The sequence below is a fragment of the Oncorhynchus mykiss genome, chromosome 6 (genome assembly GCF_013265735.2).
Source record: "Oncorhynchus mykiss isolate Arlee chromosome 6, USDA_OmykA_1.1, whole genome shotgun sequence".
In the NCBI taxonomy this organism is placed as follows: domain Eukaryota; kingdom Metazoa; phylum Chordata; class Actinopteri; order Salmoniformes; family Salmonidae; genus Oncorhynchus; species Oncorhynchus mykiss.
In genome coordinates this window covers 38,055,045-38,077,824 of record NC_048570.1, presented here as the reverse complement: position 1 = coordinate 38,077,824, position 22,780 = coordinate 38,055,045, and the positions used below count along the sequence as shown (strand labels likewise).

Sequence of the window (22,780 nt, the reverse complement as noted above, 5' to 3'; positions counted from 1 at the left end):
TAGTTCTCCTTGTTCCTTGGTTCTATAGTGCTCCTTGTTTCTTGGTTCTATAGTGCTCCTTGTTTCTTGGTTCTATAGTTCTCCTTGTTTGTTGGTTCTATAGTGCTCCTTGTTTCTTGGTTCTATAGTGCTCCTTGTCTCTTGGTTCTATAGTGCTCCTTGTTTTTTGGTTCTATAGTGCTCCTTGTTTCTTGGTTCTATAGTTCTCTTTGTTTCTTGGTTCTATAGTTCGCCTTTTTTCTTGGTTCTATAGTTCTCCTTGTTTCTTGGTTCTATAGTGCTCTTTGTTTCTTGGTTCTATAGTGCTCTTTGTTTCTTGGTTCTATAGTGCTCCTTGTTTCTTGGTTCTATAGTGCTCCTTGTTTCTTGGTTCTATAGTGCTCCTTGTTTCTTGGTTCTATAGTGCTCCTTGTTTCTTGGTTCTATAGTTCTCCTTGTTTGTTGGTTCTATAGTGCTCCTTGTTTCTTGGTTCTATAGTGCTCCTTGTTTCTTGGTTCTATAGTGCTCCTTGTTTTTTGGTTCTATAGTGCTCCTTGTTTCTTGGTTCTATAGTTCTCTTTGTTTCTTGGTTCTATAGTTCGCCTTGTTTCTTGGTTCTATAGTTCTCCTTGTTTCTTGGTTCTATAGTTCTCTTTGTTTCTTGGTTCTATAGTTCGCCTTGTTTCTTGGCTCTATAGTTCTCCTTGTTTCTTGGTTCTATAGTGCTCCTTGTTTCTTGGTTCTATAGTGCTCCTTATTTTTTGGTTCTATCGTGCTCCTTGTTTCTTGGTTCTATAGTTCTCCTTATTTCTTTGTTCTATAGTGCTCCTTGTTTCTTGGTTCTATAGTGCTCCTTGTTTCTTTGTTATTTAGTTCTCCTTGTTTCTTGGTTCTATAGTTCTCCTTGTTTCTTTGTTCTATAGTTCTCCTTATTTCTTTGTTCTATAGTGCTCCTTGTTTCTTGGTTCTATAGTTCTCCTTGTTTCTTTGTTCTATAGTTCTCCTTGTTTCTTGGTTCTATAGTTCTCCTTGTTTCTTGGTTCTATAGTCCTCCTTGTTTCTTTGATATTTAGTTCTCCTTGTTTCTTTGTTCTATAGTGCTCCTTGTTTATTGGTTCTATAGTGCTCCTTGTTTCTTGGTTCTATAGTTCTCCTTGTTTCTTGGTTCTATAGTCCTCCTTGTTTCTTTGTTATTTAGTTCTCCTTGTTTCTTGGTTCTATAGTGCTCCTTGCTTCTTGGTTCTATATTGCTCCTTATTTCTTGGTTCTATAGTTCTCTTTGTTTCTTGGTTCTATAGTTCTTCCCTTTTCTTGGTTCTATAGTTCTCCTTGTTTCTTGGTTCTATAGTTCTAATTGTTTATTTGTTATTTAGTGCTCCTTGTTTCTTGGTTCTATAGTTCTCCTTGTTTCTTGGTTCTATAGTCCTCCTTGTTTATTTGTCCATGCGTTCCTCTCCTGCATCTCCATTGTTCTGTTTTTCCCTTTAATTGCTCCCATTTCTTCACCTGCGCCGGTAATAAGAGTTGTGCTCGGCATAGCCGCGGAAAGTAGGGGTGCTAAAGGTTCTGCAGCACCCCCTGCTAATATTATTTTTTTTTTAAATGTAATCCCATAAATTTTGTGAACTGGGGCTTTATTAATCCTGTGTGAGTGGACCAAAATAGTTGTCAGCAGTGCAGGTAGCAAAAATTCCCTCAGATCTTTTTGGTTTTAAAGCACAGACTTCGGAGACACACATTTAGTGCAATACCATAGGCCTATGTTGGTAACCATATTGAATAGGCAAAGGTATAAATATAAAATACAAATAGTAGGTCTATATGTAGCCTATTAAAATATGTATGAAAAATGTGTTTATCTCATTCAGTTTCACACTCGCAACCCCTCCCAATACCTACTTGTGACCCCCGCAGTTTGAGAACCACTGGTGTAAGCAATATCCAGTCCTATCAGATCAGTGAAAGAATGTAAATGAGGGCAGATGGAAGGGAGCATATTCCTGGAATGAGACCTAGGAGCTAAGAGTCCATGACAGAGGAACACCATTAACATGTAACCTACAAACAGGCAGAAAACAGTAAATAGCCAGCAAACAGACCACAAACAGGCAGTAATCCTGCTGCAAAGAAGCAACAAACAGGAAGCAAACAGACAGCATACAGGCTGAAAACAGTCAGTGACACTACTTCCCCTCAGCAGTGACCTCAGTCTCACCTCACGCTCAACTCTCCTATATCATGAGTGTTGGATTGCTTTTACCATTATGTAATGGGCACTAAAGCCAGGATTGATGTTATCTTTGCCCCAGGATTCCTGTGTGACACTGTTAATGGTGTTGTTAACTGAATGTGCCCAGACAATACAATACACCTCACACACATACCGTACCCTATACAGAATAGGCTCCTTAGGGGTGATATAACTTTATTCCATGTCAGACAGGACTGGGTGTATTGAGACCTGTGTTATATTTGTACAATATATCCCTTTTGTTGGGTAGGTACTGACACCATCACATTTCTATAGAGTGCACCTAGAGGTCTGTCATGGGCTCAGATGGCTAAGTCCACCTGAGATCTGTCTGTGCCGGACACTTTCTTGACATGTTCAAATAGTGGACTCAGTCTTTCTCCTCTCAAATGTTCTCAGGGTGCATTTAATGGGCAGTTGGAGCACAACTAGGGTTTTGCATGGAGGTTTTGTTGCCACTAAAAAGTTAGCTTGCACCAGGGTATTGGCAGAACAATTGCTGCAATGCAACAAGGCGCTGTGGCTTTTTCTAGCAATAGTTTGTTACGAAAACCTGTACTGCCCGCAACTGTACTGAACATGGGCTTGCCTATACATTAAGGTGTTGTATACACACGTCAATTCATTCTATTGTTTACATTTCGGAACCCGGTCAATAATAATTTACTTTAGGTTCAACCCAGGACATCCTTGAGCAAACACGGCTTTCCAGCAAACAAAACCAACATAGCAGTGAAGTCAAGAATAATAAAACCCTTTTCCATCGCCCACTGAAAACAGTATGACATCGCTTCCCTTATCTAGCCACAGATGGAGATGAAACTCAACTTGAAAACTTCTGTCCCAATATTTCCTGTATGAGTGGTTGCATTTGCAATTAGGTAAACTCTTTCCCCCACAACTATTGCAGCATAATGCCCTTTTGGCTCACTTGCTAATTCTCTCTGCTTATAATGCCATGGATCCAAACAAGCTATTAATGGTCTGTGTTTCTTTTGTCAGACTTTTGATTTCATTTTAGCAAGCTTTACATTGGATATGATTTTGTTGTTAAGAGGTAAAGAGGAGAGTTGGCTCTGTCAGTGTTGTTGGCCTCTATTTCCAGAGTTAAACAGTGGGCATTGGGCCTAATGGATGTGGCAGGCAATAGCCTTATCTGGATAGAGCAGCCTATCTCTCTGCAGTGAGGAATAAAAATGGTGCATTATAAAATAGCATGTCCCCAAATGCAGGAAATTATCATTTTTTTCTAGCAAGCTTAAAGCTTGAATCGTGTGTGTGTGTGTGTGTGTGTGTGTGTGTGTGTGTGTGTGTGTGTGTGTGTGTGTGTGTGTGTGTGCACATGCGTGCAAGCTCGTGTCTGTGTGAGTGGTTAAAGTGTGTGTAGGTGGGGAGAGGCTGTCTGATTTCGTAATAGATTTTCTGTATTAATGCATTAAGTGCCACGTCATTGTTTTAGATAGGCCTATTTTTAAACCGTGCTTGCCTTATGTGATCATTCTTTCTTTCTACCCAAAGGTTGTGCTAATGTGCTAATGCTGTTTCTCTCCTCGACTGAGAGGTAAGGGTTACATCCTCAATTGTGCTCAAAGTGTTTACATTTACCATGGCTGCCTTGGTAGACTGGGATACACACGTGCGCACCCACACATACAACCTCAACTGCAACAAGTTAAGAACTCCTTAATGGGTAGACATTGTTGATAGTTTAAATTATTGCGGTAAGATCGGGTCAAATACGTCACCCTGCTTCTCATTTATCTGTGGTTAAAACGTCTCGATTTCTACACACGTTTTATATGCTAAACCCTCTAGTGCCTCCCCTGTGAATAACTTTAGCAGGAAGCAGAAACACGGGTGTTGCCAGAGGCCAGTCATGGTTCTCTTAGAGGGTTGGATGATGTGTTAAGAGGGAATGAGGAGGCTTGGTGGAGACAGCAACATGCGCACTGTGCAGGTGGAGCAGCAATGGCTAGAGCACTCCATGGGGACCTTCTGACTTTGTAATACCAACGTACTTACAGTGGACTCTGGAAGTGAAGTGTAGCTCCATGAAATGGCTCAGTGAAAAGGCTTATATTGCAACCCATTATAAGGAATAGGGTGCCATTTGGGATTTAGCCTTATTTGATAATCCCTAGCAGGAAGATGTAGCATCCGTTGGAGGGTTAATAGATCAAAAGCGGGATCCAGGCTCTTCTTATGCTCTCCCTCCTGTCCAACTCACAGCAAAAGCTGAGCCATGGCAAGACAACAGAGCAAATCCATAGGAAGAACAGATTAGCCTTGCTTTGTCCCCTCCAACTATGCTCCCAACACCCTAACCTCCTTTCCTATTTCATGTTTTTCGGCCAATAGCCATGGCTTAAGTCATTATTTTTATAATTCTGCCTTTTGGATCGCTTTGTCACTTGTAAAACCACTTACATTATTTTTTTAAAGAAAGAAAAGTTGGGTGTAAGAAATCAAGAGGGTTTAGTTTAATATGTCCTGTCAACGGTGCTCTGCCTGTAAACAAAAGGGGTGACATGACAAAGTGCCAAAGCTCGGGTCTGTCTCTCAGGCACACCACCTGCCGTGGACGGTTAGTCCTCAAGGAAATGTGCCTCTCCGATGCTAGAGATATCGGGACCTGCTAACTCTCATTAGCATATTACTCAGTGATGTTTTTCTTTTGGGGGGGGCTTCTGTGACATCATTAGTAATGACCTTCTCTGCTATCTCTTCACCCCATGCTCTGTCAATTGCCATATCTTTGCAAGGGAGTTCTGAATTATGTTTGTGTCTCACTACACATTGTGACTGGTGCTGGCTGGCTGTAGTAGTGATTGGAGAACCTTCAAAGAATCTACTTGTCCATTAAGGATATAATCATGTCTACAGAGATGTCTGTTAATAAAAAAACATTTCCCATCAGAATTTGAATTTGTTTGGACGATAGCAGTGGACCGAGTTCCAACAACATTTGTGCTGTAAAATCAATTTGGGACTAAAGGGATATACTACACGCAGTCTTCGCAAACTGAGCCGACGCAGATCCGTTTGCATCGCTCTTTACGTAGTTCTACGTACATTTGTGCGTTTTGAATATTTCTCAGAACTAGAATAGACTGACGAGTTTCAGAAGAAAGTCCTTTGTTTCTGGCCATTTTGAGCCTGTAATCGAACCCACAAATGCTGATACTCCAGATACTCAACTAGTCTAAAGAAGGCCATTTTAATTGCTTCTTTAATCAAAACAACAGTTTTCAGCTGTGCTAACATAATTGCAAAAGGGTTTTCTAATGATCAATTAGCCTTTTAAAATGATAAACTTGGATCTGCTAACACAACATGCCATTGGAACACAGGAGTGATGGATGATGATAATGGGCCTCTGTACGCCTATGTAGATATTCCATAAAACAATCAGCCGTTTCCAGCTACAATAGTCATTTACAACATTAACAATGTCTACACTGTATTTCTGATAAGTTTGATGTTATTTGAATGGACACAATGTGCATTTCTTTCAAAAACAGGGACATTTCTAAGTGACCCCTAACCTTTGAACGGTAATGTATATCAAATCAATTCTCTAGGTTTAATTATTATGTGATTAAACTGATCATGTAAACATTAGTTAACTAGGAAGTCGGGGCATCACGGAAAATGTTGAGATCACACAGTTATAATTTTCCGAATATAACTCTTCAGATATTTTAATGTCTAATCAATTGGTCTTCTATTAATGAATTATTACCTCATCAGTTCTCATTACTGAACATCGCAAACCCTTGGATATCTGCACAGACCTTAGTTTCCATAATGAATCAGCAATATACAAATTGGCAAAATAATTTATTTACTAACTAACTAATCACAGAAATACATACAAAACAAACAGTAGATATTGGTTACTAACAATGATCGAAAAAACCCTAGTGGGGTATGCCGATAAGATGGCTTGGTAGACAAAAGAAAGGGGTGGGGACTGAGAAAGAGCGGGAAAGACTAAATGGATTCACTACACACAGTCGATAATTATATTCATTGATATGCTAATCCTTTGCACATGAACGTCCACTCATTCGAGAATAATTGGAATGTATATATTTACGACCCATGTCGTTGTTGTTTTCTCTGTTGGAATCTTCAATCATCCTGTAGAGTTCATCAGACTCTCTGGTTAACTTTCCCAGAAGTCACAATGTATTTTGTGGTTGTAGGTGGTTAGAATGGTTACTTCAGAGTACCATTCAAAAATGTTCTCATAAAATAGATGCTTCAGCAGTTGTCGGTATTCTCGTTCTAGACTTATGTCATTTCTAGCTGCAGACTAGTAATTATACGTCAAAGATTTGCTCTTATTCTGTAGTGATCTATAGTCTCAGAGTTTAACCATTTCCAGCTGTGTAGCCAAAACTACAGCGGTATTATCTCCGTAGCCTATAGAATTGTAGCCATTTCCTAGGAAGTGGGTTTTATCCTCTGTCAAAGAAGGTGCGATTCTATGATGCCTAATGTGATGTCTTGGCTCATGGGGGTATGGCCACTGACTAGAAAATCCGTACTCTCATTTAGAAGGTTAACATTACATTACATATTTCACAAATAGTTTCATGTTTAATCACATATGTTTCACAATGAATATATGTAAACCTGACAGCTGGGAAATGTACACTTTAAGAGATACAGTTATGGGTGTTTCCTGTGCTTCATGAGATCACCAAATGAAACACACTTGTCACGACTGCCTCTTAAGTATCCGCGGACCATTCCCACATTCTCAAAAGTAGAAATATTGTTTAGTTCTCCCATTTTGGGAATTAGGAGTTTTCTTTCCCTCAATACTGCATGGCAGATTCTAATCTGAAACCTGTAATAACAAAATGGAGAAAACAGAATTTTAAATAAATAAATAAATGGAATTAAGCAAAAAATAAAACCAATTCTATAGGGCCCTTATTAATCCATCCATTTATATATATTTTTTATTTATTTAACCTTTATATAACTAGGCCTGTCAGTTAAGAACAAATTCTTATTTACAATGACAGTCTACCAAAAGGCAAAAGGCCTCCTGTGGGGACGGGGGCTAGGATTAAAAATAAAAAAATAAATTAAAATATAGGACAAAGCACACATCACGACAAGACAACAACATAGCATGGAAGCAACACATGACAACACAGCATGGTAGCAACACATGACAACACAGCATGGTAGCAACACAACATGACAACAACATGGTAGCAAAACAGCATGGTAGCAGCACAAAACATGGTACAAACATTATTGGGCACAGACAACAGCACAAAGGGAAAGAAGGTAGAGGCAACAATACGTTGCGTGAAGCAGCCACAACTGTCAGTAAGAGTGTCCATGAAGATAAATGGAGATAAAACTGTCCAATTTGTGTGTTTGTTGCAGCTTGTTCCAGTCACTAGCTGCAGAAAACTGAAAAGAGGAGCGACTCAGGGATGTGTGTGCTTTGGGGACCTTTAACAGAATGTGACAGGATGGGTGTTGTATGTGGAGGATGAGGGCTGCAGTAGATATCTCAGATAGGGGGGAGTGAGGCCTAAGAGGGTTTTATTAATAAGCATCAATGGGTGGGTCTTGTGGCGGGTATACAGAGATGAGCAGTTTAGAGAGGAGTATAGACTGCAGTGATGTTTCCTATAAGGAGCATTGTTGGAAAATCTGATGGCCGAATGATAATGACGATTTAGCCGCTCGAGAGCACCCTTACCTGTCGATCCATAAATTACATCTCCGTAACCTAGCATGGGAAGGATGGTCATCTGAATCAGGATTAGTTTGGAAGCTGGGGTGAAAGTGGAACGATTACGATAGAGGAAACCAAGTCTAGATTTAACTTTAGCCTGACGCTTTGATATGTACTGAGAGAAGGACAGTGTACCGTCTAGCCATACTCCCAAGTACTTGTATGAGGTGACTACCTCAAGCTCTAAACCCTCAGAGGTAGTAATCACACCTGTGGGGAAAGGGGAATTATTTTTACCAAACCACATGGCCTTTGTTTTGGAGGTGTTCAGAACAAGGTTAAGGGTAGATAAAGCTTGTTGGACACTAAGAAAGCTTTGTTGTGGAGTGCTTAACACAATATCTGGGGAGGGGCCAGCTGAGTATAAGACTGTATCATGTGCATATAAATGGATGAGAGAACTTCCTACTGCCTGAGTTATGTTGTTGATGTACATTGAGAAAGACGGGTATGGTGGTGTATGGGATCGAGCCTTGGGGTACTCCCTTGGTGACAGGCAGTGGCTGAGACAGCAGATGTTCTGACTTTATACACTGCACTCTTTGAGAGGTAGTTGGCAAACCAGGCCAAAGACCCCTCAAAGACACCAATACTCCTTAGCCGGCCCACAAGAATGGAATGGTCTACCTTATCAAAAGCTTTGGCCAAGTCAATGAAAATAGCAGGACAACATTGCTTAGAATCAAGGGCAATTGTGACATCATTGAGGACATTTAAGGTTGCAGTGACACATCCATAACCTGAGCGGAAACCAGATTGCATACCCAAGAGAATACAATAGACAATACAATATCAAGAAGCCAATCAGTTGATTACTGACAAGTATTTCCAACACTTTTGGCAACATAGAAATAAAGTTAGGATCAGCTTGATCTCTCCCTTTAAATAAAAGATGCACCGTGGCTGCCTTGGGAACCTCCTCAGAGAGGAGAGACAGGTTAAAAAGGTCAGAGATAGGCGTGGCGATGGCAGGGGCAGAAACCTTAAAGAAGAAAGGGTCTAAACCATCTGACCCAGATGTTTTTTGGGGGGTCAAGTTTATGGAGCTTCTTTAGCACCTCAGACTCAGTGACCGCCTGCAGGGCAAAACATTCTAGAAGGGCAGGGGAAACAGAGGGAGGAGAATCGGGGCTAGTTACATTAGAAGGGGTGGGAGATGAGGAAATGTTGGACGGGCAAGGAGGCATTGCTGAGTCAAATAGGAATCCTGTGCTCCTTGTCAGTAACAATGACATCATCAAGAGCCAGTCAGCCTGAGTGTGCGTGTGCCGAGCCTTTCGCCAAATGGAATTCTTGAGGTGGAGTAACTCTGCAAGATCACGGTCGAACCAGGGGCTGAACCTGTTTTTAATTCTCATTTTCTTTATGGGGTTGTGTTTGTTTACAATACCACTGAAAATCAAAAAATAAGGTCCAAGCGTCTTTGACAGCTGATTCTATACCAATTTAGGCCAGGTCATGAACGTTTTTTAGCAAGCAGCTATGACAAAAAGTGAAAAGAATATGGCATCACAACAAACCTGCCAAGAGAGGGTCGCCCACCAAAACTAATGGACCGGGAAAGGAGGGCATTAATCAGAGAGGCAACAAAGAGACCAAAGATCACCCTGAAGGAGCTGCAAAGCTCCACAGCGGAGATTGGAGTATCTGTCCATAGGACCACTTTAAGCCGTACACTCCACAGAATTGGGCATTACGGAAGAGTGACCAGAAAAATAATCCTTTGCTTTAAGAAAACAATAACCAGACACATTTGGTGTTTTCCAAAAGGCATGTGGGAGACTCCCCAAACATATGGAAGAAGGTACTCTGCTCAGATGAGACTAAAATTGAGCTTTTTGGCCATCAAGGAAAACCCTATGTTTGGCACAAACCCAACACCTCACCTCACCCTGAGAACACCATCCCCACAGTGAAGCATGGTGGTGGCAGCATCATGCTGTGGGGATGTTTTTCATTGGCAGGGACTGGGAAACTGGTCAGAATTGAAGGAATGATGGATGGCGCTAAATGCAGGGAAATTCTTGAGGGAAATCTGTTTGTCTTCCAGAGATTCGAGACTGGAACGGAGGTTCACCTTCCAGCAGGACAATGCCCCTAAGCATACTGCTAAAGCAACACTCGAGTGGTTAAAGGGGAAAGATTTAAATGTCTTGTAATGACCTAGTCAAAGCCCAGACCTCAATCCAATTGAGAATCTGTAGTATGACTTAAAATTGCTGTAAAAGGTGGATCTACAAAGTATTGACTTTTTGGGGGGGGGGGTGAATAGTTATGCACGCTCAAGTTTTCAGTTTTTTTTTGGTCTTCTTTCTTATGTTTCACAAGAAAAAAATATTTTGCATCTTCAAAGTGGTAGGCATGTTGTGTAAATCAAATTATACAACCCCCCTCCCCCCAACATCCATTTTAATTTCAGGTTGTAAGGCAACAAAATAGGAAAAATGCCAAGGGGGGTGAACACTTTCGCAAGCCACTGTAGCATAAAGCTCACAAAAAAATTATAATGACTTGGGGCTAGCCATTGTAAGTTCAGAGTCGCTCGCCTCAACAGTGCGTGTGTGCTGGAGGCAAACGAAAGATCGTGAGTGTGGCGGGGGTACCTGTACCAGACAGGGGGAGACAGGCCAGGGCAGACGGTGAACAGATCGCCAGGTGGAATCCAAGCAGCAGTGCAGCAGGCAACAGGAGTAGGTGTCCACATTAATGTTAATATCCACATTAATATCCATGTTCCCTGCAGTTATTTAGTGTGGAGTTGAATTGTTATTTATTCAAAACTCTGATATGCTGTGCAGTAAATGTGCTGTTATGACTCAATGAGCATGTCAGATTAGGCTGCATTTATCATTTATTGTTGTGTGCAGGAGAGGAGAGCGGGGTGGGGGGTGTTAAGAGACTCCAGAAATTGCACCATATTCCCTATATAGTGCACTACTTTTGACCAGAGTACTACACTATATAGGGAACAGGGTACCATTTTCTGTCATAAACCCCCCACATTGCATCTTTTCTTTAATCCTGTGTTTGGGAAGCCTGCAGGCTATCGAGGCTCTGAAAAGGAGGAAAGAAAACACACATGGCAGATCCCTAAGCCCATGACTCAGATACAAAATGGAAGCCTTTAACAATTCTAAACTGTGTGACAGGTCTGCATAGATTTCAGTTGGCGAGTTTTGCGCTGCGCTGCTAAGAGGATTTCAGAATCTGGGAGAGTCCATTCGTACAGATACACTTTAATGTGCTTGTTCTAAAAATGTGCTGCGTTTGCATTGTGCTAGCTGTGCTTGTGTCACTGTGGTATATGTACTATTATTGTGTCATGGTTATTGTACATACTAGAGTATTCTTTTGAAGCAGGTCTGATGTTAAGCTTGTTAGTGGGGATTATGTTGCTCTAGGCAACTATTTTTCTTGTTCGCACTATTTTGCATCACGCACAACAGAATCCTAAGAGAGGCCTAGGGGACTGCCTATTTCATCTGTGATGCATTTTCAATACCCAGCATAGAGTAAAGGGAGAACAGAATAACATTAGACACACTGATTGGAGCAGTGTGTCAGGCCACCATAAAAACCAAATGTATTTTTAAAATTGTATTTTGGGAAACCATTGATCAATACTACCAGACAGACTTTCTAAATATTTGATCAGATCCCACCCTCCTCCCCTTTAAATATGTTGTTAGGATCTCTCAACTATGGTTAGCACATTCCAAGGACTGAGAACTAGAGGTCCTGTAAATGTTCCTGGTACTTTGCTGTGATCTCTAAATAACACCTGATCTAACAAGTAAGATCACTTATTGGCTGTTTCTGTCCACTATGCAGGTCTGAAGGTGCGTGAGGTGCTGATCAACGTGTCTCGTCAGCAAGTGGAGGACTTCCACGGCCCAGAGGACTACTGGTGTCTGTGTGTGGCCTGGAGCCACCTGGGCACCTCCAAGAGCCGCAAGGCCACGGTACACATCGCATGTGAGTAGCCTACATAACAATGCACATTTTAGTTTTTTGCGCTAGCACTAACATACTTGATTCAACCAATCAACAAGCCTTTAGTTTAATCAGGTATGTTAGTGCTAGAGCACAGAACCAGGCTTTGGAAACACTGACCCATAGAATTAGAATGAATAGAACAGGTGTCTCCATTCAGGTCAATTTTGCCATCATGTGTGGACTGGTGGCCATTTTGAGTGTTGCCAGGAGGTTGCCGGTAGAATTGCCATGGTTAGAGGTTCGATCCCCATCATACTCATTATATTTATATGGTAATACCACAGTCTCACATTACAGTGAATGGACAAAACTGCACTGCAGGAGTAAATAGATTAAAGCAGAGTGCAACGTAGAGAAAAAATGATGTCCTTGGCATATACTGTAAAGCTTCATGGGCATATTATAAAGTATATGTACTCATCAGCCAGTGCAGTCTATCCTCCAAATGACCTTGGGAACCTGCAGGCAGATGAAGGAAGGAAGGAAGGAAGGAAGGAAGGAAGAAAGGAAGAAAGGAAGAAAGGAAGGAAGGAAGGAAGGAAGGAAGGAAGGAAGGAAGGAAGGAGATGAGCTCCCAATTCATCTATCCCCCCAGCCCGTTTCTCACTCGCAAGGTTGATACTGTGTCCAAACCAAGGGCAGGGCCAGGCAGGGAGAGTGGCAGTGGCAAGTGGTGTTAGTGATGGGGAGATTGAGGGCAGGCTGGACATGGCACGGACTGACAGCACGGTGTTCTCTCCCCACACAGACCTGAGGAAGAACTTTGAGCAGGACCCCCAGGGGAAGGAAGTGCCAATCAAAGGGATGATCGTGCTGCATTGCCGCCCCCCAGAGGGAGTGCCCACGGCAGAGGTAAGACCCCAGCTTCCCAGTCCTTAACACTTAACACCCCTCCAACAAGATGAGAGCCTCTCTGCGCAGGGGAACAGCTTACCTTACACTCCAGGCTGTTGAAATAATCTAGATTTGAACATTTTAAATCTTTGCAGCAAGGGGAAACTGTCTGCTTTGAAAATATATTTCTTCCCAACTGTGTAAATGGGAGAGGTAGGCATACACTACACACTGTGATTTGTTATAATGTTGTTTAATGCACCTATCTTTTGTTGATGTTAATTGCTGAAAAAGAACATCGCTCCAATTTTAATAATTGTAATGGTTCTAGTTTCTTACATATATATGCAATGGGTGCATGGCCCATGAGCACTATGCACATGTTTATATAGTTTGGTGTCTATTAATTGAGTAGCATTTTGATCACTGGTCAGTAGTTCAATCAGATTTCAACTAAAAAAACAGATAAGATGTTTGGGGTTTTTTGACGTTGAAAAGAACCTCAGGCTGTAGTGACGCCACAACACTACGATGCAGTACCTTAGACCGCTGCGCCACTCGGGAGCCCACACCTTAATGTGAGATGAAACACATTGAACTGACTCAGCCTGGGTTCCAATTTCTATGACACAAATAAATACTGAAAAATTGCAGGGCTCCGTCCCCTATTCCCTATATAGTGTACTACTTTTGACCAGGGCCCATGATGCACTATATAGGGAATAGGGTACCATTTGGGGTACCAAATGTAATTGGACACAAATGGTGAAAAAAACACATTGGATAAAAAAAAAAGAAAAGCACACTGGCGTGCTGCTGTGCGAGTATTTGTACTACATGCTATTTTCATTACTGCTTTTGATTCATTTAGCCTATTTAAGTGAAACTGTAGAAAAGGAACTAAACTTAGCTTGTTAAACTCAGTGTTATTCCATTGTGGAAAACAAAATGGATATTTCATTCCACATGTAATTGCATTCCTTTCATGTTAGTTTCTCCCACAATACACAAACTTTACTGTTCACATCAATCAAAGGGAGTAATTGTAAATGGGTGAATTGCTACTTTTTGGGCGTATAAAGAATTCAATGTTAGCCACCTTGATGGAGGGTATGTATGTACTCCGTGAATTCATGTTTGGGAAAGGTACTCTATACTTAACGATATTATATTATACTTAGCTATATAAGTTAGCATATAGCAGCACCCCCACACATTCAGCCTTATGTGCCCTCATGCTTCTAATTCCCTAGCCCTGCTCCCTCTGTTGTTTCCTCACAGTTCCTCCAAGCAGGGCCGGATCTAGCCTTTTGGGGGCCCTAAGAGAGATTTTGGTCGGGCCCCCTAGCAGCTGGGGGCTGTAAGCGGCTGCTTATGTCGCTTATGCCTGGAGCCGGCCCTGCATCCAAGACAGCAAATGATGAGCCAAGCAATTACATTCCCAAGCTTGGTCAGGCAGTGTAGTGAAGAGCTCTCCCTGCTCCCTCTATTTATTTCCTTAAGATAAGACAGATCTAGGTGGAATAGGAATGTGCTGCAGCCACATTGCTCAGGGGAGAAGAGGTAGCATTTGGGATGCAACTTGGAGGCGGGCCAGCTACACAACCCCACTTTGTGTTCCCTTATCTTTTTTGATTAACCTCCTGGCTGGTGACCACAGCAGCGGTGGCGATAGCTCCATCACAGCCCTCCCCGGTCTGTATGTATGTCAGGTTCACACAGACATGAACACACAGAGGCAAGTTCAAAGCCTTTGATTTGGCTCAATCTGTGTGTGCGTGCTCGTGGATTACTAACACATTTGGTGGTGGCATCCAACACAGTCTTCAGTAAGCCCCCACGTTATCTTCCTGTCCCTGGGGCTTGTCTTTCAGAGTTGTTTAATCCATGTAATTGTCTTGATCAGATATACAACAATTTAAAAAGTTACCCCTCCCACACTGTCACAGGCTACGCCGCTGGTATCTACGGACCTTCCATGGCTCCTCAGAACTGTTGGCTGAAGGGGAGCACTACGAACTCTGTGTGTGTCCCAAATGGCATCCAATTTCCTAGTGATTGGGGGAAAAATTGATAGTTACATATTGGGATATTATTGTTGACGATATTGTATCGTTTTGACAATATCGCAATATTATTTTTACGCTAGTTGGCTATACCTGCACCTTAACTCATTCATAGCTTGTTCTCCGTGTTCTTTTAAAATACAGGGCCAATTTGTTTTCAGCACTTTTTACAATTGATTTCTCAGCCATATAGTGAACATTGAATCGTAATAAAATCACAGTATGGAATCGCAACACATATAGAATCATGAGAATCGCAATACATATCGTATCGGCACCTAAGTATCGTGATAATATAATTTTGTGAGGTCCCTGGCCATTCCCAGCCCTACTATTTCCTACTATTTGACTACTAATGTAGTGCATTTCTTTTGACTAGGGCCCATAGGGATCTGGACAAAAGCAGTTCACTATATAGGAAGTACGCTGCCATTTGGACACACCCTGTGAAATCCTCAGAGAATCAGCCATGACTCGATGACTCAGCATTTCTATGCTCTTACCTGTTTAAAAACTTTAGAGTGCTATTACCTGTTTAAGCACTTTAGAGTGTGTCACCTTGAAACTACAGTAACTCCACAGGAGAGTAGGGAAGGGACAAAGATCCAGTCGTACGGTAGTGTCACCCAGAAAAGAAAAGCTGCACACTCTCAGAGCCAATGCAATACATTTATCAACACTTCCACAGCTATGCTGCTGAGTGTCACCCACCCATATGCCTCTAAAGGCGTCTGCATGCTAGGTTCGGATTGCTCCTAACGTCTGTGCCTCGCATACTCCCTAAAAAGGCTGCTTGAAAAATGAGAAAAAATTGCAATAGTCCTGTTTGTCCCTGTTGAGATGCCGTAACCAGTTTACACTTCCTCAAAATAGTCTGAATTCATATAAGATAGGTCAAGAAATATGTAATGAATTTATCATTTTTGGTGCACTATTTCTCAATTGAAAACATTTGCATGAAAATGAGTCATCTCTCATTGAACGACAACAAACATAATTGAATAATCTTTACTGTTGACCAATCACCGATGAAGCAGCGTAGACTTCGGCTACCAAAATGTAGCTTGCCTCAAGAAAAAAATGTGTGTGCACGAACAGCCAAAAAAAACTCTTGCCAAAGACGAAAATTACTTTTTTTTCCACAAGTTGTTGTCATAATATACACAAACTGTTTTGGATTGGAAGCATGAGGAAACCTTACTTGTCACCCACCCACCCAGGTCTCTGATTGTATCTACACTATATATACACAAGTATGTGTACACCCCCTTCAAATTAGTGGATTCGGCTACTTCAGCCACATCCGTTGCTGACAGGTGTTTAAAATCGAGCACACCACCATGCAATCTCCATAGACAAACATTGGTAGTAGAATGGCCTTACTGAAGACCTCAGTAACTTTCAACGTGGCACCGTCATAGGATGCCACCTTTCCAACGAGTCAGTTTGTCAAATTTCTGCCCTGCTATAGCTGCGCTGGACAACTGTAAGTGCTGTTCTTGTGAAGTGGAAACGTCTAGGTGCAACAACAGTTCAGCCACGAAGTGGTAGGCCACACAAGTTCACAGAACGCAACCGCCTAGTGCTGAAGCGTGTAGCGACTAAAAAATGATCTGTCCTCGTTTGCAACACTCACTACCGAGTTCCAAACTGCCTCTGGAAGCAATGTCCGCATAAGAACTGTTCATTTGGAGCTTAGTGAAATGGGTTTCCATGGCTGAGCAGCCCACACAAGCCTAAGATCACCATGGGCAATGCCAAGCATCAGCAGGAGTGGTGTAAAACTTGCTGCCATTGGATGCTGGAGCAGTTTAAACGCGTTCTCTGGAGTGATGAATCACGCTTCACCACCTGGCAGGCTGATGGACGATTCTAGGTTTGGCGGATGCCAGGAGAACGCTAACTGTAAAGTTTGGTGGACGAGGAATAATATTCTGGGGCTGTTTTTCATGGTTCAGGCTAGTCCGCTTAGTTCCAGTGAAGGGATGACATTCAATGACATTCTAGATGATTCTGTGCTTCCAACTTTGTGGGAACAGTTTATAGAAGGCCCTTTCCTGTTTCAGCATGACATTGCCCCCATGCACAAAGCAAGGCCCATACAGAAATGGTTTGTCGAGATCGGTGTGGAAGAACTTGACTGACCTGCACAGAGCCCTGACCTCAACCCAATCGAACACCTTTGGAATTAATTATTACTCCGACTGTGAGCCATGCCTAATTGCCCAACATCAGTGCCCGACCTCACGAATGCTCTTGTGGCTGAATGGAAGCAAGTCCCCACAGCAATGTTCCAACATCTAGTGGAAAGCAGAAAAGGGGGGGACCAACTCCATATTAAAGCCGTGATTTTAGAATGAGATGTTCGATGAGCAGGTGTCCACATACTATTGGTCATGTAGTGTATCTTTATCTCAGTTTGACATGGCGACAGCTAATCTTTCTGGGGTCCAAACACACAACAAAAATACATTACAGACATAAGACTTTACTGTCACCCACCCAAGCCTCTGGCTCCTCTCTGCTCTAGGAGATTAGAGGTCCTCCCTTGCCCACAGTCCTCCCAAGCCCCAGACCCCCACAGAGACACACAGCCTCAACCTGAAGAATATGACCATCACTCTGTTGGCGCAATCTTCATCATAATGAAATCACAGAACCCCCTTGTGTCTGTGTGGGGGCCCTGGAAACCTGCTGTCTGTCAAGCCTGTAACACTGATAACCGCATCCTAATTGAAACAAATGTGCCAATTAGGTAATTCATCTCTCACATCCTCCGCCACACACTTACAGGGCTAATTTGTCCCGCCACAGTTTCTCTTCTTCCTTCTGCCGGGCGTATCTTTTCATCATTACCCTAAGGCTGTTAGCAGCGGCAGGCGACAGCCCGGGAATGTAGAGCAAGTGCTACAGATCAGCAGTGAGGGCCAGGCAGATTGTGCCACTCTTTAATTGCCTCTTTCAACTTGCAAATTTCCCCTGATCAAATTGAAATAAATACATGAAGAGGAAAATACTCTTCTGCCACCGCCACTGTTGCGTCATCTAGTCGGCTCTCATCCAGTGATACATTGTTTTAATCATGGAACATTAGAGTAAATTCCCAGTCTTTTCCCCCTTATCTTTTAGCTTTAGTACATTAACTGCTTGCCTCTGATGCCAACCTGCTAAAGGGTATCTTTTAATTGCACCTTGGAATCCAATGAATGTGTTTTCCAAGGCTTGTTTAAAGTGAAGGGAATACAGGCTATTCCCAGTTCTACTCTTTCTAGGTCATAAATGTATAGTCTTCAATGACATCAGATTGGTTGTAGTTTTGCCTATCCATGAAAACATTTTGTGAGTATGGGTGTGTTTGTGTGCGCCCAGTGCAGTGCAATAAGTGTGCACGTTTTTTTGCAGTTCGAAAACACTCCATGCGTTTGTTTTGCACCCTATAAATCCATCATTTCTTCCAGTGTGAATGCAATTTGCAAACGCAGCGATGCAGCTCCATATACCAGGGTAGGAGCAGTAAAGCATCACTAAGTTTGTAATTCATAATTCGTTTTCCTCTCTGTGTCTGTGTTGCTGGTAATAGGTATGGCCCTCCTCTGACTGCCTAATGGCTGTGGTCACGTGATTGGGTGATGTGGTGTGGTTGTATAGGTTGTGTGCTATAATAAGTCTGTAATAACTCTCTCACTCTCTGGGCAGGTGGAGTGGTTGAAGAACGAAGAGCTAGTGAGCTCCCTGACGGATGACAACATTGACACCCGAGCTGACCACAATCTCATCATTAACGAGGCACGGCTGTCCGACTCGGGAAACTACACGTGCCTGGCCAGCAACATTGTGGCCAAGAGACGCAGTGCCACAGCCACTGTGGTTGTTTTTGGTAAGGCTCCGGTCGCGGCTTCACCCATTAGCTGACTGCGTTTGTCTAACGTAGACCTAGTTTCCCAGACACAGATAATGGAGAATCTTCATTGAAGATGTTTTGTGCGGCAGTAGGCTTAATCTGTGCTAGCGAACCAGCCCAAAGTGTTTAAGGTGCACCTCAGATCAAGTTGCTGTCTGTTTCATGCCCCCACACAAATGAATGAGACCCATCTCAGTGTTTTTGTTTAAAAAAAAAAGATGTTAGATTTTTATTTATTTATTTCACCTTTATTTAACCAGGTAGGCAAGTTGAGAACAAGTTCTCATTTACAATTATGAGCTGGCCAAGATAAAGCAAAGCAGTTCGACACATACAACGACACAGAGTTACACATGGAGTAAAACAAACATACAGTCAATAATACAATAGAAAAATAAGTCTATATACAATGTGAGCAAATGAGGTGAGATAAGGGAGGTAAAGGCAAAATAAGGCCATGGTGGCGAAGTAAATACAATATAACAAGTAAAACACTGGAATGGTAGATTTGCAGTGGAAGAATGTGCAAAGTAGAAATAGAAATAATGGGGTGAAAGGAGCAAAATAAATACAGTACGGGAAGAGGTAGTTGTTTGGGCTAAATTGTACAGGTGCAGTAATATATGAGCTGCTCTGACAGCTGGTGCTTAAAGCTAGTGAGGGAGATAAGTGGTTTCCAGTTTCAGAGATTTTTGTAGTTCATTCCAGTCATTGGCAGCAGAGAACTGGAAGGAGAGGCGGCCAAAGGAGGAATTGGTTTTGGGGGTGACCAGAGAGGTATACCTGCTGGAGCGCATGCTACAGTTGGGTGCTGCTATGGTGACCAGCAAGCTGAGATAAGGGGGGACTTTACCAAGCAGAGACTTGTAGATGACCTGGAGCCAGTGGATTTGGCGATGAGTATGAAGCGAAGGCCAGCCAACGAGAGCATACGGGTTGCAGTGGTGGGTAGTAAATGGGGCTTTGGTGACAAAACTGATGGCGCTGTGATAGACTGCATCCAATTTATTGAGTAGGGTATTGGAGGCTATTTTGTAGATGACATCGCCGAAGTCGAGGATCGGTAGGATGGTCAGTTTTATGACGGTATGTTTGGCAGCATGAGTGAAAGATAAATGTATTATTCAAGGAGTTAATTCACTGCCTCAGTATTTATGAAATGTTATGAAAGGAATGTGCTACTGTTTCTTAATCTCATTTAAAGACATGTTGCTTATGAATTATGCATTCGCCAGACGCCTTGGAGCAATGCGGCGGCTCACAAGCTTTGGTAGCATTTGTTAGAAAACTTTTTGTCTCCACTCATACAAATCACAGACCAAACAAACCAGACCACAAAGTGGTTGACTACTTAGTAAGTGAACCTCTCATTCATTCTGACTTCATCTGCCCGACTGTATTAATGTGCAGTGGCCTATTTGAATGGATTCCTCTTATCATTTTTGTTCTTAGTTTTTTTCTCTTTGATTCAAAGAGCTTTGACAATTGAACTGACAATTAACGGAAGAGTAGTTCACATTTTCCACATTTGATGTACTGTACTCAGTATTTTCAAGCTTATAGTCATGGAACATTGCTAGTCATCAATACCTCTAAACTGTTGTCTATATAGTTAACTCTGTGGGAGATTAGATTAGTTTAAATTAAGTTTCCCTCTCTTCCTCTCCGCTCTCTCTCACCCATCTTTCTTTCTTTCGCTATCCATCTCTCTCTCCATCCATCTCTCTCTCCATCCATCTCTCACTCTCTCTCTCTGTCCGTCTGTCTCTCGCTCTCTCACCCCTATCTCTCTCTCTGTAGTGAACGGTGGATGGTCGCTGTGGACAGAGTGGTCTCCTTGTAACGTGCCCTGTGGTCGGGGTGTCCAGAAACGCTCCCGTACCTGTACCAACCCTGCCCCGCTCAACGGAGGAGCTTTCTGCCAGGGCATGTCTGTGCAGAAGATCACCTGTAATGCGCTCTGTCCAAGTAAGCCCTTATGCCTCATGAAGTACCGTAGAGCTGGTGAATAGACAGCCTCGTTCAACCATCATGAGATCACATTCTGTTTCTCTTCTCGCAGAGGTCAGTCGGTTTCACCAGGCAATAATATACTGTTATCTATTGGGCATATCTCAAAGGGCAAAGCAATTTGACTTGCAAGGACATACAGTACATATAGCATGCTCAACTTTATGACTTTATGAATATAGTAGGCTTGCCATGCAGGCATCTAAGTGCAGAGTAAACGTGAATACAACATCTGGTTATGCAAGACTATGACAACTTTTATTATATTGTGTGTGAGTCCTATAGTCTTTGTAATTAATATATGTTGTATGCTGCTGCATGCCTGCCATGGTGGTCTGAATTAGTTTACTTATATATATATATACACACACACACACACACACACACACACACACACACACACACACACACACACACACACACACACACACACACACACACACACACAGTTGAAGTTGTAAGTTTACATACACTTAGGTTGGAGTCATTAAAACTCTTTTTTTTCAACCACTCTACAAATTTCTTAACAAACTATAGTTTTTGGCAAGTCAGTTAGGATATCTACTGTGTGCATGACGCAAGTAATTTGTCCAACAATTGTTCACAGACAGATTATTTCAACTATAATTCACTGTCACAATTCCAGTGCGTCGGAAGTTTACATACACTAAGTTGACTGTGCCTTTAAACAGCTTGTAAAATTCCAGAAAATGATGTCATAGCTTTATAAGCTTCTGATAGGCTAATTGACATAATTTGAGTCAATTGGAGGTGTACCTGTGGATGTATTTCAACACCTACCTTCAAACTCAGTGCCTCTTTGCTTGACATCATGGGAAGACCTCAGGAAAATAATTGTAGACCTCCACAAGTCTGGTTCATCCTTGGGAGCAATTTCCAAACGCCTGAAGGTACCACGTTCATCGGTACAAACAACGGTACACAAGTATAAACACCATGGGACCACGCAGCCGTCATACCGCTCAGGAAGGAGACGTGTTCTGTCTCTTAAAGATGAACGTACTTTGGTGCGAAAAGTGCAAATCAATCCCAGAACAACAGCAAAGGACCTTGTGAAGATGGTGGAGGAAACAGTTACAAAGTATGTATATCCACTGCAAAACGAGTCCTATATCGACATAACCTGAAAGACCGCTCAGCGAGGAAGAAGCCACTGCTCCAAATCCGCCATAAAAAAATCCAGACTACGGTTTGCAACTGCACATGGCGACAAAGATCGTACTTTTTGGAGAAATGTCCGCTAGTCTGATGAAACAAAAATAGAACTGTTTGGCCATTAATGACCATCGTTATGTTTGGAGGAAAAAGGGGGAGGCTTGCAAGCCGAAGAACACCATCCCAACTGTAAAGCACGGGGGGTGGCAGCATCATGTTATGGGGGAGCTTTGCTGCAGGAGGGACTAGTGCCCTTCACAAAATAGATGGCATCATGAGGACAGAAAATTATGTGGATATATTGACGCGACATCAGTCAGGAAGTTAAATCTTGGTCGCAAATGGGTCTCCAAATGGACAATGACCCCAAGCATACTTCCAAAGTTGTGGTAAAATGGCTGAAGGACAACAAAGTCAAGGTATTGGAGTGGCCATCACAAAGTCCTGACCTCAATCCTATAGAAAATGTGTGGGCAGAACTGAAAACCGTGTGCGAGCAAGGAGGCCTACAAACCTGACTCAGTTACACCAGCTGTGTCGGGAGGAATGGGCCAAAATTCACCCAACTTATTGTGGGAAGCTTGTGGAAGGCTACCCGAAACGTTTGACCCAAGTTAAACAATTTAAAGGCAATGCTACCAAATACTAATTGAGTGTATGTAAACTTCTGACCCACTGGGAATGTGATGAAAGAAATACAAGCTGAAATAAATACTTCTCAATACTATTATTCTGACATTTCACATTCTTAAAATAAAGTGGTGATCCTAACTGGCCTAAAACAGGGAATTATTAC

The 22,780-nt window shown here is 42.3% G+C and overlaps 1 protein-coding gene across 3 annotated transcripts in view; it reads left to right on the top strand.

Moving 5' to 3' along the window:
• LOC110525897 (netrin receptor UNC5D) overlaps nt 1-22,780 on the top strand; it is a 211,000-nt gene that overhangs the window by 157,193 nt on the left and 31,027 nt on the right. For all 3 annotated transcript variants that reach the window (XM_021606392.2, XM_021606393.2, XM_021606391.2), the window contains exons 3-6: nt 11,833-11,976; nt 12,746-12,849; nt 18,594-18,774; nt 20,599-20,766. In XM_021606392.2, the coding sequence (XP_021462067.2) occupies nt 11,833-11,976; nt 12,746-12,849; nt 18,594-18,774; nt 20,599-20,766 (597 nt within the window). The remainder of the gene's footprint in view (nt 1-11,832; nt 11,977-12,745; nt 12,850-18,593; nt 18,775-20,598; nt 20,767-22,780) is intronic.